The sequence below is a fragment of the Dryobates pubescens genome, chromosome 3, assembly GCF_014839835.1.
Source record: "Dryobates pubescens isolate bDryPub1 chromosome 3, bDryPub1.pri, whole genome shotgun sequence".
Taxonomy (NCBI): domain Eukaryota; kingdom Metazoa; phylum Chordata; class Aves; order Piciformes; family Picidae; genus Dryobates; species Dryobates pubescens.
The window spans coordinates 28,674,595-28,689,963 of record NC_071614.1 but is presented as its reverse complement, the minus strand read 5'-3'; the positions used below and the strand labels follow the sequence as shown (position 1 = coordinate 28,689,963).

General features: G+C 37.3%; 1 protein-coding gene across 7 annotated transcripts in view; it reads left to right on the top strand.

Annotated features, from left to right (window-relative positions):
• Positions 1-14,055, top strand: part of PUM2 (pumilio RNA binding family member 2) — a 66,993-nt gene extending 52,938 nt beyond the window's left edge. For 4 of the 7 annotated variants that reach the window (XM_054179890.1, XM_054179885.1, XM_054179888.1 and 1 more), the window contains 8 exons: positions 4,302-4,569; positions 5,105-5,234; positions 6,539-6,673; positions 6,947-7,084; positions 8,711-8,836; positions 9,795-9,916; positions 11,123-11,315; positions 11,619-14,055. In XM_054179890.1, the coding sequence (XP_054035865.1) occupies positions 4,302-4,569; positions 5,105-5,234; positions 6,539-6,673; positions 6,947-7,084; positions 8,711-8,836; positions 9,795-9,916; positions 11,123-11,315; positions 11,619-11,750 (1,244 nt within the window). In that variant the 3' untranslated portion in view covers positions 11,751-14,055. The remainder of the gene's footprint in view (positions 1-4,301; positions 4,570-5,104; positions 5,235-6,538; positions 6,674-6,946; positions 7,085-8,710; positions 8,837-9,794; positions 9,917-11,122; positions 11,316-11,618) is intronic. The other 3 variants (XM_054179887.1, XM_054179889.1, XM_054179886.1) reach the window with 1 other exon arrangement.
• Positions 14,056-15,369: the final 1,314 nt, after the last annotated feature.

Sequence of the window (15,369 nt, the reverse complement as noted above, 5' to 3'; positions counted from 1 at the left end):
ATATGGACATCAAACTGGGTTGCTTCTGTTTCAGCCACCAGAATACTAGAGCACAATGCTGGGAAAGGGTGCATGATTTATAACCCCTTTGTCAGACACCACTGCAATTTGTAGCTTAAAAGACCAATTTCCCTTTTATAAGAAATTAATGGTATTTTACTGTTTTTATCTCTTCTTACCACTGCTTTTCCAACATCCTAAAACAGGAATGTGCTAATTGCTTTGTTCTAGTGTCAGTTTTCCTGTATCTGAAGGGATTTGTCAGTTGTCTATAACCGCTTCTGTACCGTAATCGGTTGAAGCAGTAAGGTCATGAATTTGAACTACCCTTTCACTCCCAGGGACAAAAAACTGCAAGAGAAAGTATTTTTCTTATGTTACCAAAAATCCTTTTAAATTGGTAGTGTTTGCATTGTTTGGTACCTTGCAGCATTTTAAAGGTTTGATGTAGGGTAGGATTTTTTAAATCTGGGCTTTTGGAGGTAATTTCTGTGCATTGCAAGCCAGGTTTCTTGTTAGTTTAGATAGATGTTGGTTTATCTTTAGAAGTGGTCATTCTTGGTAAGCATAAAAGCCTCTTGTCAAGGCAGTGCGGGGAACTTTGCATTGCCTTTGCTGTGTACCTGCTCTGTAGGGCTTAAGTAAACCAGGCATAATAAGCACTTGCATTAATATGTAAAACATACATACATAATATGCATATGTGTGTCATTCTTTTTCCCATATGAAGATTGGGGTTTTTTAGCTGAGGATGAGATGGATCTACTTTTTTACAGATAAGCAAATACTTTGTAGAAAGCAAATTTAAAGTGTTCATATGCTCCTGCATATTTTACTAGAGAATAGTAATGCTGAGTGATTTGAACAACAGTCACTGTGCAGTAAGTCTGTTTATGTCCCGGTCAGAAACAATTGGAGAAATACTTTGGTAATAAGTACTAACAGACTAATGATATCAACATAAGTATGTCTAGATCAGTTTTTAATATTTTTTTCATGTTTTCCTTTCCATGAAGTATGCTATCAGTGTTGAAGAGTTGGTAATATAACATACTTTCTGTCCTTGAAGCTTAGTAAGGCTCTGCTTGTAGATGGTCTATATACACTTTATACCTCTCTGCCTCTTTTTCCCTGTGGAGTAGCCGCAGGGATTTAGGTTCAATTAAACTGTAAAACAGCTTAATATTATCCATTGCATCAGAGATCTTTGTTTTACAAGATCAGAACAATAGCTGAGTGATTATTTGAAGAATGAGCTGCACACTTTATTCCCCAGTGGTTTGAAACTATGTGGCTACACTATGCTGATGCCTGGTAACAATCTTTTAAAACTTCAGTGTTGCACTGAAACTTCAGTTTTGGTTAGCTACTTCACTCAGTAGGGTATGTTGCCCAAGTAATTTTTAAGACTTAGGCTTACCTTTCTAGGTTGCAATCTGAATCTGTAAAATAGGTGTCCTTAGCTCTTGAAGAGCATGTGGATGTTGTAGGCCCTCCAGGAGGATTTGGGTAACTAGATGTAATTCAGATTTCAGTCTTTCATTTTAAAAGTTTGCATGAATGAGATCAGGTATCCTTAGTGTCTATACTAATCCACTGATAGTTTTAGACTGAGAAAGTAATGAGTACAGCATTTAAGAAAATAGTCAATTGTATGCAAAAGTAAGTCAGCACCTGTAACAATGTGCATTTATTTTGGGCACCTCACTGTTTTTCAAATCTGCACAGTTGCCACTGAGCTGTATCACTGCTGTTGTAATAAAAGATGGCATGAGAAGAAAAGCTAATTACCTTTTAAAATACTTTAAAAAATATATATAATAGTGTCCAGGGTTTTATAAGGTTAAGGTTGCTGTGTACTTTTGAAGCATGACAGTGTTCTTCTAGGCACAATGGATATGTTTTCAGCCTTGCTGTGTCATGATCCTGCTTAACATCATTGTCTAAAGTAGTTTCACAGGGTAGACAGGAGTCTCCCAGTTGCAGCACATTCATCTTAAGGGATGGTTCCTGAATTAAAATTCAGAAAGGCTGATAATCCCGAGTGTGAAATGTGTATAGAATAGAATAGAATAGAATAGAATAAAATGTGCAGTTCTACTACTACACTTACATAGCATATTTGTTAAAAGCAACCAAGTTTCCGTTTTAATTGCTGAAGAAATTGTCACGTTTAATTTATACTTGCATGAAGACTTGGTTACCAACAAAACCACCAACAAAAAACACTCTACCAAAAAAAAAGCACCAAACACACACACACCTGAAGTAATTCCTGATTCATATGTACAATTCCATTGCTGTGTTTGCTAATTAGAGCCGTGCAGTTTGTGAGCATACAATCGATATTATGCTATTAGTTTCTGGCACAGAATTGTGCCTGTGGTCAGTGCCGCCATAGAGGTGCTAAAACAGGAAAGAAGCCTGCAAGATTCCCTTGAAACAGGCTTTGCTGCCCTCTCGCGGCAGCAGTGTTACGGGTGAGCCAGGATTTCAGTCTTGTGTGTAAACAATCTAGATGAGAAGTACCATCATTTCTGGTACATAACTTGTTCTTTAGAAGGCCGTTTCTAGAAGAGGCATGCTTGTAGAGCATCACTCTGCATACTGCTTCACCTGCAGAATGTTTGAGTTCTTTATTTCTTTTTGTATTAGTATCATGGCTCTGTCAGCTCTTTTCAGGAAATAGCAATTGTCTATGGAAACTAAAAGTGATACTTAAAAACCCTTACTTTTCCTGGCTCTAAAGAATTAAGAGGCTTTAACTTAAAAGGAAACCTAGTGATTTTTAAAGGCTATTGCAGGACATGAAGTATTTCCTTATCCTTCTACTGATTCTTGCCACTGAATTTTGAAAGCCAATTGTAAAATAAATGCTAATTATTTCTATTTTAGGACATAGTCCTATACAGTGCAATAAATGTGATGCTTGGTATGTCTTGCAGAGCACTAATGTGTGATTCTGGTATTGCAATTTGACCTTTCCAACCGGATGCTTCACCATTAATACATTACCAGCGCACTGTAATACTGTTGTTGCCTGGCCTTTTCAATACTTGGAGCCAAAATAAGGCTTGGCTGGGGCACTTGCAGATGGTTGGTTTTTTTTTTTTAAATTAATTGATTTTGTAAGAGAGCACCATTCAAACAGCACATACTGCAACTTTTTGCCCCTTAATTCAGATGTAGGTATTCTGTTGACTTTGTAGGGGCTTTTTACTGTGTCGCTTTCTAGACAGGGAACCTGAAAAGACTTTCCTTTTCTAATTCAGACTCAATCATTTTAGGGGGTTGGGGTTTTTTTTAAGTAGAGTAAGTGTTGAGTTTTCTGGGGTAGAATTGTCTTAACTGTAGTTTGGAAAGATGCTTTGCATGCTTCTCGTGATAATTGCTGTCTATTGTAAAGTGGAGGGGAGAGAAGCCTACTGGAGGAGTTCAGAATGACACAAACTGATTAGAGAGCAATGTATGAGGAGAAATTCATGGGACTGTGAGATAATGGAAGCTGTAGGTAGAATCACTGGCAAAAAAAAGGAGTAGGGCCTAAACATAGGAAGGCAATTCTGTTTTTAAAAAGTAAGGAAAGACCAAGTGTAGTGAGTGATGAATGTTTACACAGCAAGGAGAGACCTTTATGTTTCTGAAAGAAACTTTAGTTTGCTATATCTCTGGTTGTTTTAGAATTAAGTAGAACATTCTTAGTTACCTTGTTTTGAAAGCTGACATATTTAGTGCTTACAAGGGGTGTACCAGACTGAAAGCATTCAATGCTGAAGTCATCAAGTATCCTGCAGAACAGGTGCAACATGACAAGAGACACCATGTGTGCCTCCACAAAAATGCCCTTTCACACTGTAAATTGGAAAGGTATCTCAGTAGGGACTGAAGGGTAGTTCAGATTTCATGGACTATTTTGAAACAATTGGCTAACTTCAAGCCTACTAACAAGAGCTTGTCAGTATTACTTCTGAAGTGGAAATCTGCCCACTAAGCTAAGGCCCACCCAGTTCTAAAGTTTCTGTAAGTCTGAGTGGGTCCTCACTTTACCTGCTTTGTTATGTTCTTCTAATGACATTTCTTTTCCTGGTGCCCTTCACATAAAAATAAAAATGAGGAAAATGGTTTTATTTACTGGAAGATAAAGCTATCTAGCTCCTCCAACTGTAATGAGGTAAATATAAATAACAAGACAACGCTGTTTTCTTTGGCTCCAAGGTGTATCTGTAGTTCTAGTACACTTAATGTTTTACTGTTGCCTTAATTCCCTTATGGCTTTTACTGACAGAACTGCTTCCTTGTAGGAGGACTGACAAATGGTAGTGGTCGCTATATTTCTGCAGCACCTGGAGCCGAAGCAAAGTATCGCAGTGCAGCAAACACCTCCAGTCTTTTTAGCTCCACCAGCCAGCTCTTCCCTCCTTCACGCCTCCGTTACAGTAGGTCTGACATTATGCCTTCTGGACGTAGTCGATTGCTGGAAGATTTCAGAAACAATCGTTTCCCTAATCTTCAATTAAGAGACCTTGTTGGACACATTGTTGAATTTTCCCAGGACCAGCATGGTTCTAGGTAATTATTACAGTAAAGTTAATAATATTTTACTGCTTTGATATTGATAGATTGACATCTGAATGAGCTGCTAGTCTTCTTAATATAAAGCATGCCATTAATTTGAGTCTGTGCTCTTACACTGACCTTTTTCTGCTGTAGTAAATTGCATTATAAAAGTAGTATAAATTCAGTTGCTGGTAGAAGTTCTTGGTGTAGAAATAGCCTAATAACTAGACTTGTAAACTCTAGCTTAGGTATCAAAAAAGGCGTTGATAAACAAAACAAAATATCTGGCATCTGGAAAGTAAAACCATTTTTCATTAATACATCATCAGGTACTTACTGTTATTTACATCTTTAATCCTTTTGAAAGTTCTTTAATTAAATTTTACTAAAATGTATCCTTTTATATGCAAAGGCACTAGTTTCATTTTAATACCTTTTATAAATGTTGAATATTTGCTTTAAATTTTTGAGGTGTCTCATTGAAACAGTAGTTGAAAGGTTTTTTCTGTCATTTATGTAAAGCATAACTTGCCCTTTTTTCACATAGATTTATACAGCAAAAGCTGGAGCGAGCTACTCCAGCTGAGCGCCAGATGGTATTTAATGAGATCCTGCAAGCAGCATATCAATTGATGACTGATGTGTTTGGAAACTATGTAATACAGAAGTTCTTTGAGGTAAGCATAACACTAAGAGTATGAACAGAAATGCAAATGAAATGCAGTAAAATCTGATTAAATTAAATTGTGGGTTGGTTTTTTTTTTCCTCAAGAACATAGCACAATTCTACTGGGCTTTTACCACAGAACCCAAGCTGATAACACTGTGCATATGTTTGGTGCTGTGTATCCCTTGCTTTTTTGATTTATGGTAGGCACAGTTTCTCCTCACACTGGTGCATACACTGGTGAACTTTGGTGAATGCACAGGCTGCGCGCTCAGGCATTGTAGGTCTTATAGTGTAATTTGAAGAGACTTTCAGCAGATGATAGTGATAGGACAAGGGGTAATGGTTTCAAAATGAAAGAACCTAGATTTAGATTAGATATTAGGGAGAAATCTTGCACCACAAGGGTAGTGAGACATGGGAGCAGGCTGCCCAGAGAAGCGTGGAGGCTCCAACCCTGTGAGCCTTTAGGTGACTACAGCTGTGGGGTTTGACAGTTCTCTGTGATGCTGTGTAGTTACTGGTTCCACCCAGCTGATTGTCTGGGTGATCATTTCTGTGTGGTTTCTTGTACTGTGCTATCTCAGGAACTTGCATGGGCATCTGGAGACAGGGTTACGTGTATTGTTATCAAGCTTGACTGGTTTCTACTCTGCTCAGTATGGAGGAGCACAGAAAGTTGTAGTGACACTGTGGAGGGAATAACATGGGCAGGACTTGGCTACTGCTCAAAACCATTGGTGGAATTATACTCTAATACAGCCAGTGTGAAAAACTATTTTGATTTTACTCTGCAAAGCCTGAGTATTTCTAGATTTCCAAAAGTGCTTATGATAAGAACAATCCTTTAAGCCACATGAAGTTAAGAAGAATCCACTTCAGCGCTTGAAAATTCCTCCCCCAGCCCCTCCTGTTACCAGTTTGTTTATGGTATGTGTGCAAGGTGTAAGACACAGTGACCTGTACAAATTTGAGATCTCAGAAAAACATCTGATTTGAATTAATAAATTACAGTAATTTCTAATTACTTAATGTTAACATAATTTGTCTAAATAAGTGGGATATTGCACTTACATATTCTCACAGTCAGTCAAGTATAAACTACTTAGATCTTATCTTTTGTCTTTCAAGGTCATGCATTTGATCGCAATTATGTGACTAGAATGTGGAATATTACAAAGTGATGTATTTAGAATACCAAAAATACAAAGGGAGAAACCATCCAAGGCACACAGTGAACATTATGGAACTACTTTGGAAATTCCATGCTATAACATGTCTTCATCTGTTAACAGCATATTTATTTTCTTTTAGTTTGGAAGCCTGGATCAAAAGTTAGCCCTAGCAACTCGCATTCGTGGTCACGTTCTGCCGTTAGCCCTGCAGATGTACGGTTGTCGTGTTATTCAGAAAGCACTTGAGTCAATCGCACCTGACCAGCAGGTAATTGTAAGTTAGAACAACACCTTTTTTTTGTTATTTCTTTTTATTGTATCCATCTTTTTACTTGCTTAAAATTTTGATTGTACTTTCCATCATGGAATGCTCTCAGGACTAAAAAAATCATCTAAATTGGTGAGGTACACAAGTAAATCACTAGGTATCTTCCAACCTTAGTTATACTGTGATACTGTAATATTGGGCAGGATGAAATGGATTATTGCTTTGATGGGGAAGAAAAGGAAATTGTAGTAAAAGACAAGGATAATCTTTTTTTTCCAGAATGAAATGGTGAAAGAGCTGGATGGTCATGTTCTGAAATGTGTGAAAGATCAAAACGGAAACCACGTTGTACAAAAATGCATTGAGTGTGTTCAACCGCAGTCACTCCAGTTCATCATCGACGCGTTCAAAGGACAGGTAGTGTCAGTTCATTTCCTCTTCTCTGGGGCTGCTTTGACTTGCAGGTCATTTTCCATCATTGGCATAGACAGGCTAGTTTTTGACAGCCCGTTTTTAAGTAGGAAAAAGAAGGGATGATAAAATGGAAAAGCCGTTGAAAAGATAGTTCACATGCTGTAGAAAGATTAATCTGTTGCAGGTGAGGTTCTAGAAGGACTTGTTTGGATGTATTACAAATACCAGTAGAGGTGTTTGACTTGAGACCAGGCTTTCCGTTTCAATTTTGTGATAGGTTGTTTGGGGTTTGGTTTTGTTTTCAGATTTCCTTTATAATTTTGCCATCGTTGATACAGTAATATAAAATACCTGTTCTCTAGCATATATTTTTCATTAAAATTGCTGTTTTCTTTTGTTACTTGTGTTGCAAGTCTTTTTTTTCAGCGTTTCCCAATTTATGTCCATCATTAAGGAAATACTTTGAAGAACTGCGCTAATCTGTTCCTTACATACAGACTAGTGTTAAGTGAAGGGGGGAAGTATTCGTTTGTTTAAGGTTGGGGGGTTTGTTTTGTTTCCAGAAAAGCTGCTAATATCGGATTGATATTGTGCTGCAGGCTTGAGACTATGCTGCAGCTAAATAAAATTTTAATACCCTAAGACAAACGGATACTTTTATAGTCTTGAGAAGAATTGTAAAAGTCTTAGTGACTTGGCTGTGTTGCTAAATTTTACTTTAATGGCTGGCCAAATGTGTTTCTTAACAAAATCTACAATAGCTTTCTCTCACATTTTACACAACAGTAATACCTGAATTATTGTACGTAATAATGGTATACCAACGGTTCTAGGGTCAAGTCCTTTTACATCAAAAAGTGTGTTTGGGTAGATGAGATTTCATTTCTAAACTGTAAATAGAGCCCCTTGGCTAAAACATGACTGCTTATTTATTAGACATCCATACTCAGCTCCAAGTAATTATATATGAAACGTATCAGCTAATCTGAAATGGCATATGAAAAATGCCACACTTCAGTCTTGTCATGTAACGGCATGTATATTTTCCACCTGCCTGCATGGTTTGGGTCAGTGTCTAATAAGACATGGTTCTGACCAACATTGACTCTTGAATTTTTCTGAACTGATCCCCAAAATACTAACCTGGCTTCTGGAGAAGCAAGCAGAAGAAATAAGCAAGATTTTGAATAATTACTTGCAGACTTTTTATCTGTAACATGGAGCCTGTTGTATGCACCACTGTGTGAAATCAGTGAAAATTCAGTCATAGTATCCTTTATCATAATATAAAAATCTCAATAGCTGAAAAATAAGTGCAAAGTTTAAAGGTTGAAGGGTGAACAGTGCTTAACAAAGTGTCATACTGGCAGGCTTCTCTTTACAGCTAAGTAGGCTAAAAATACTCTGGTGAAAACTTGGGTTCTTAGTTGTATAATAACTGGAGTCCTTGACACACAAGCTCTGCATTTTCATCTTTTCCTGACAACCTCTGGAGATGGAATTCTGACACTGGCAGGCAACATTTTTTATAAACGTAGTTGGCATGTTCAGTTCCATTTTGAACGTGATAATATTCCTGTATCTGTAAACTTCAGTTGGTTTAACTTCAGTTTGCAATCTTCTTTTAAGGTATTTGTACTTTCAACTCATCCATATGGTTGTAGAGTAATTCAGCGTATTCTGGAACATTGCACTGCTGAGCAGACTTTGCCAATCTTAGAAGAACTGCATCAGCACACAGAGCAGCTAGTGCAGGTGAGCACGTATTCCCATTGTTTTCAAAACAGTTTACACTTTTTTTTGTTCTCATAATTGATTCCTATTTCTTACTTTGAGAAATAGTTTGAATGCATTTGCCTCTTTTTAGTTTTCTAGACATTGATTGTTTTGGTTTTCTTTCCCGCTATAGTTTTAATGAAAATGAATTTGGAAGTTGGGAGGCAAAGAAGATGTAAAAAGCTTTTGATTGCAGCTTGACTGTAGTTATAAATGCACAGATTTAGTATTTTTTTATTTATTACAAAGATTACCTTTTTGCAGTTATCTTGATTCACTCAGATGTCCTTCAGATGACTTTGGATAATGTCTAAACACAAATATATTGTTGAAATTACAGATGTTGCATATTCTTGCACCAAAAGGGCATCTTTTCTAAAAGAAGGCAAAAGACCTTATGCAACATAATTTTCCTGTTGTGGTCTCAGAGGAGCAAGAAAAGTGCTACAAATGGCTTTGACATTGAATCAGTTAAATGCTGGAAGGGACTTAGTGTTCAATAGGAATTTCCACACAATAAAAGGCAAGAACTGCCTTTTGCTGCATATTCACAGTCTAGTGTTCCTCAGTGATTTCTTGCATATCCAAATCTCTAATTAAAACACCACTGTCTTGGGGAACCAAAGTTTAGGGAGATGTTACAGCTGTTGAAGAACAATAATATTAAATTTTAAGCACTTCTTTCTTAAAGAGAAGAAAAGGTACTCTAGCAAAATGCTGGTTTTGCAGATTGTTTACATTTTGCATGTGAATTTTGTGGTCCGTGAAGTAATTCTTTATGCAATTTCTTGCATCGCTTCGTTTCGATAATGTTGACATTATAGTAGGTTTCCTTACGTGCACAAATAGTAATTTGACAGTGTACACTAATATACAAAAAGCTGTGTGGATTACCTGATATGAACAAAAAAGAAATTTGAAGTTGTCTTATTTTCAGGATCAGTATGGAAATTACGTTATTCAACATGTACTGGAGCATGGTCGTCCTGAAGACAAGAGTAAAATAGTTTCAGAAATACGAGGAAAAGTTCTAGCTCTGAGTCAGCACAAATTTGCAAGGTACTGCACAGCCCTCATTTATTTTAAAGTTGTGGTACTGGACTGATTTATTGTGTTACAAAAAAGGATATGATAGGGTTTCTTCTGCTCTGTGATTTGCCTTCTGAAATGTTGTATTTTTATACTATATTGGGGAAAGGAAAGGGGAAATGCAGTTCTGTAGCAAAAGAAAGACAATTCCACCAGTTTACTGGGTGTTTTTTGTTCATCATGTACAAAGGCAGGGAATGGGCTCTTTAAGTTTCCATGTCAATATCCTCAGAGCCAGGTGAAAAGCTGTCCTAGAACTTGCTTGATACACTGTTAATGATGAGCTGAGATTCCTGACTGTCTTATCTGTCCGGCCAAGCAATTGACAAGTATAAAAAGGCTTAGCTTTACAAAGTAGTAGTTCATCCTGATGAGGATTTTGTGCATTAAGAAGTCTCAAAGACTATTGTAGGAGTCCATGACTACTCTAAAATTAGAACCTTAAACTCATCCTTCGGTGCTTTTTGCTGAAGTACAGATTATGTGCCTTTTGCTAAGAAAAGCACGTCTCAGAATTATTCTTGGATGATTTAGTGGGACTAATCTTGTCATGAAGTACAAATTGCACTGTGACATCATGGGGGCATTTATTTTGGAAACTGATTGCACGCAAACTAGCAAGGTTTTATCTTACATTGCCTAAACAGAACTCTTCATAATCCTCTCAATAGAACTTGCATAATTTCTAAAGGGCAAATTTAGGATCAGTATGACTTTGTCATCTTACAGTCATTGATTGCCTTTTCAGCCTCTGAGATATCTGGAGGGTCAGAGATTGCCTCTACACAAAAAAAATACTTGATGCCATCTCTGATCTAGGCCTGCTTCTGAAAAGCACCTTTATTCAACAAGCAGGAAGCCTTAGATCTAGCTTTCTCTGTTGCGTCTTAAAAAGGCCCACAACCAAAATAGATGTGCCTGAATGCATCTACAGGGTATTTACTCTGGGCCCAGCAGAAAATCTCTCGTGCAGGAGAAAAAGTATCAGAAAATTAGTTTTGCAATCCTTTAATTCCCTCAGTCATTAGAGACTAACAATTTGGAAATCAGGATTTGATGCGTTTACAGTGTGCTCTTTAGTGGTGTTAAGACTCGAACTGTTCAGATAAAGTTAAAATTGCTGCTTAGTAGAATGTTACATCTGAAGTCCCAGGATGCATTTGGTTTATTTTTCAGCAATGTGGTAGAAAAATGTGTAACTCACGCTTCTCGTGCTGAAAGAGCTTTACTTATTGATGAGGTCTGTTGCCAGAATGATGGTCCTCACAGTGCCTTATACACCATGATGAAGGACCAGTATGCCAACTATGTTGTTCAGAAGATGATTGATATGGCTGAACCTGCTCAGAGGAAGATAATAATGCACAAGGTATACTTCTGTATTTTTTTTGTTGGTTCAGAATACACTCTCTGTAGTAATTTTTCTGCTAGGATACATTCCTTCTAGAGTAAAACTCACCACTTCTATAGCCTGGAACATGACTTATAAACACTAAATTCAGGAGCACTTAATAAAGCAGACTATATTCAGGTTCCGAAGTTGGGTTTCATTCTCTTTGTGCCACCTTGTCAGTGAAAATGTAGTATCTGCCATCCTCATAATTGAAGAAATATGGGTTTCTCTTTTTACTTGCTGGTTGCTGGTGTAAATCCATTCTGTTTTTTCTTACAGATTCGACCCCACATCACAACTCTGCGTAAATACACCTATGGCAAACACATTCTGGCCAAGCTGGAAAAGTATTACCTGAAGAACACTGCTGATCTGGGGCCAATTGGTGGACCACCCAATGGGATGCTGTAAAAGAGGAAAAGAAATTGAAGACAAAAATTGCATTGTGAATGATCAAAACGTACAACTTAACTATAAATGTTCTGATTTTTTTTAGATCTATTTATTGACTTTGTTCATCCATTTGTAAAATTTTTATTCTTGTGTATATTTTTGGGGAGTGAATTGTTAAAAAAAAAAAAGCATAAAAAAATATCTCCAGCCCTGATCCGGAGACCTATCAGATTGGATGGCTGGCAAAGCACAGAATGCCTGTATATGATGTAATTGTATCAAAATAGCTGTCACATATTTTGTAAATTTTTACCTTGTAAAGTCACTGAAATAGTTTTTAAGGGGAAAAAAGTACAGTATTCTTTTAATACACTGGCTTGCAATCTGGTAGGTCTGCCCAGCATCACAGCACAACAGGTTTATAGAGTTGTATATAGAATTAATCTTTATTTTTTTTTTTTCCCTTTTGTGTGAGGTCTTTTATACCAGATTACAATTGATCAGCTGCATAAACCTTATTTAACACGTTGAAAAGTTAAGTTGTGTTTTGGTGGTTCACAACATGCTATCCAAATAACAAAACGGCACGGCAGAGATTGACGCAGGGAGCGACGCGAGGACGGAAGCTCGGAAAGCCTCGCGTCCACCCCTTGCCGTGGAGACAGGTTGTTTGAAACGGTGCCCTAAGGTTTTCTCTAGCAATGTATTAAAACCAAGATGTATATACTTATATATTTAATTGTTGTACAAGGCAGAGGGAATAAAATGTCAGTGGTATTTCCACTCGGGTACAGTACACTGTTGGAAAAGGAGTGAAAGCTGTATTAACTTCACAGCCAGTTTTACAACGCAGGACGAGTAGAGATTTGTATTTTTTTATTTTGCATATAGAATCGTAAGGATTTGAAAGCGTTGAGCCTTTCTTTTGCTTTCTCACTGTAGATGCAAAAAAAATAGGTATTGATGAAGAGAAAAGGGGCCACTGCAAAGTAAACTTGATAGCTCAACATTTAAGCATGATTGACTAAGTATTCAGATAGCCTTTTTTTTTTGCTTCCTATAAATATATGCATTGTATACGTGTAGTTACTAGGTGTAAGTTTACAGTTTGAAAACAAATCTCTTGTTTCGATGTTTATTACAAGCCTTGCTAATTTAGTAGTGATGCTTACCTTGGTTGTACAGATGTACATTTGTAAACCTTCATGCTGTAAATGTAATTTGTTTTACCCCTTTTTGGGACAGAAATTTGCATTTTAGTGTATATTCATATCCCCCAGTTCCCTTTTCTCCCCCTGGCATATAGTGTTGTATAATGTAAATTTATTTCAGCAAATCAAGAGTGATTTTTTTAAATTCTATCTTTATATGGTTTCACAGATACGAACCGGCTTTCTTTTTATCTATTGTGAGAAATGTTATGTTTTGTTTATAACATAGCTGTCGATTCTGTTAATATGGACACTTTGGGAAATCAGTCTGTTCAAATTTTAAGTCGGGATAATGAGCATAGTAAGAAATGGACTGAAATATTTGGTTATCACAGAAACCAATGCTTCTTCCATCTTAATAAATGTGGCATGATTTTTTTTTGTACAGAAGAGTACTGTATTTTTGAATAGCCTTCTCCCAGCGTAAAGCAAATATGTATGATACTGTCAATTTTTTTCTCTGGACATATGACATTGTAACAGTAACATAAAGATGATGTACATTTACAAGCGGCCTTATGTACATTTCCCAATGATCTTTTTAAGGCAGAATTGTGACCATATGTGTATAATTAAAATCCTTTTTAATCCTTTGCCTATGGAAATATTTTGGAAAAAGCTTACTTTGTATATTCAGTTTCTGAAAGATAAAGAAAGTGCTTTGTATGTTGTTGAAGCAAGTATTTTGTGTAAAGCATTCATTTAGATGGCTTAAACCTGAAGTTTTGATCAGCGAGATGGTTCGAAAAGAACATCTTGAGCGTTGATCAAATAGAAGGCTGTTATGGTAGGGCTCTGATCAAGAGGAAAGAAAACAGTAGTGGTGTAAACGTGTGTAAGGAGTTCTGTCTGTTGCTCTTTATGCCAGGTATGCATAAATCATGTTAAAGCATACATCTGAGGGCTGCTTGTTTTTGTGGCAGCGTGAGCTCATCAACAGGCAAATGGGAAAGCTTGTTCTGTCCTTGCAGTTTCTGAATCTCATTTAGTGCCTGCACTAAGTGGTGTAGTAGGCCTAATTATTTTTAGTAAGCACAATTCTAATTGACAAATAGTTTTTGTATGGCAGTTTACAAAATTCCTCTTGGGAGGTATAAGTTCTGTCACTGGAGCTACAGGAGGACTTTTGGCCCACTTCCTGGGATGCACGAATTCTCCTCAGTGACTATCTTTGCCCTGTGTACAGATGCCCTGTGTTGTAACCACAGAGGTGACGTTCCCTTCAATGTAAGACAGTAAGTGAGGCTTTGGGGGATGTCCAGACAGAAACTAGTAATGTCCCAGTATTTTGTCCCTGCAGCACTCATGCCATGGTTGAATTTCGACAGTCCTGTAGCTATCATCCTTAGTGCTTTCAGTATCTTGAACATGATCTTCCACTTGCTCTCCTAAAATAATTTTGCACATATTTTATCCAGGAACATGAAAATCACTGGGTTTCCTTTCAACTATTTCAGGCTTTGGGTAGAACCACTAAACCTTTTGCTCAAGTATTGCTTTTTGATATAGATTGTTTATGGACCAGTTTGATTAGGTTTGACTCCAGGTGGCTCATATTGAATAATGTAATGTTCACATGTCTATACTGTAAAAATCAAAATGAAAATGTGTGAATAACACTGTGTGAAATACATCTGGTCTTGTGTTTTTCCTGCAGGAAACCAGCCATTCCTTTACATTCTCAGTTCCATGACTTGTCTGCTCCCTGTGGAGCTCAGCTCTGAAAATGTAACTCATTTCTAGAGATCTGATGGGCACCACTCTATTATTGAAGAATCCTGTATTGGATCCTTAAGTTTCCAGAGGCTGATTTTTGAGCAGCTAAACCTTTATCTGGTCTTACCAAAAAACAACAGTCTTTACCAGTGTATAGTTAGGGCCTACAGCCTGATGAGAGTTTCTTCATACACCACTGGATCCAGGATGAGCATTTGAGAGGGCTGAGATGTCAGCTGTCTGCAGCATCCTTGGATCCACACTCATTTCTGTAACTGCCTGGGATTTTTTTTTCAAAGGACAATTTTTAGCCGAAGGTGTGAAGCAAAGCTGTTTGTCTGGCTGCAGAGGAAGGGAGTCTGCTTTAGGGTATTAAAATAACTCACCGAAGTGGCCCCTTATGGACAGAACAATGTTAACACTATTGCTTCCATTGCTACCTGCTAGATCCACTGATTTTCATCAGAGTGTGGGGAAGATTGAGGTTTCTGGGAACATTATGAGTAGATGCTTTAGAGTGCTGGTGGAGATCCAGAAACCAGCTTGGTCACTTTTCCTCCTGCTCTAAAGAACAATCATCTGAGGAGATGCTTGTGACTTTGCTGGGTAGTGGCATGGTAGTTAGGTTGATTTGTCAATCAGTTTTGTTCCATGAGAATGATGTTCAGCATATCAGTAAACAGTGGGGTGACAACAACTCTCACCATGCT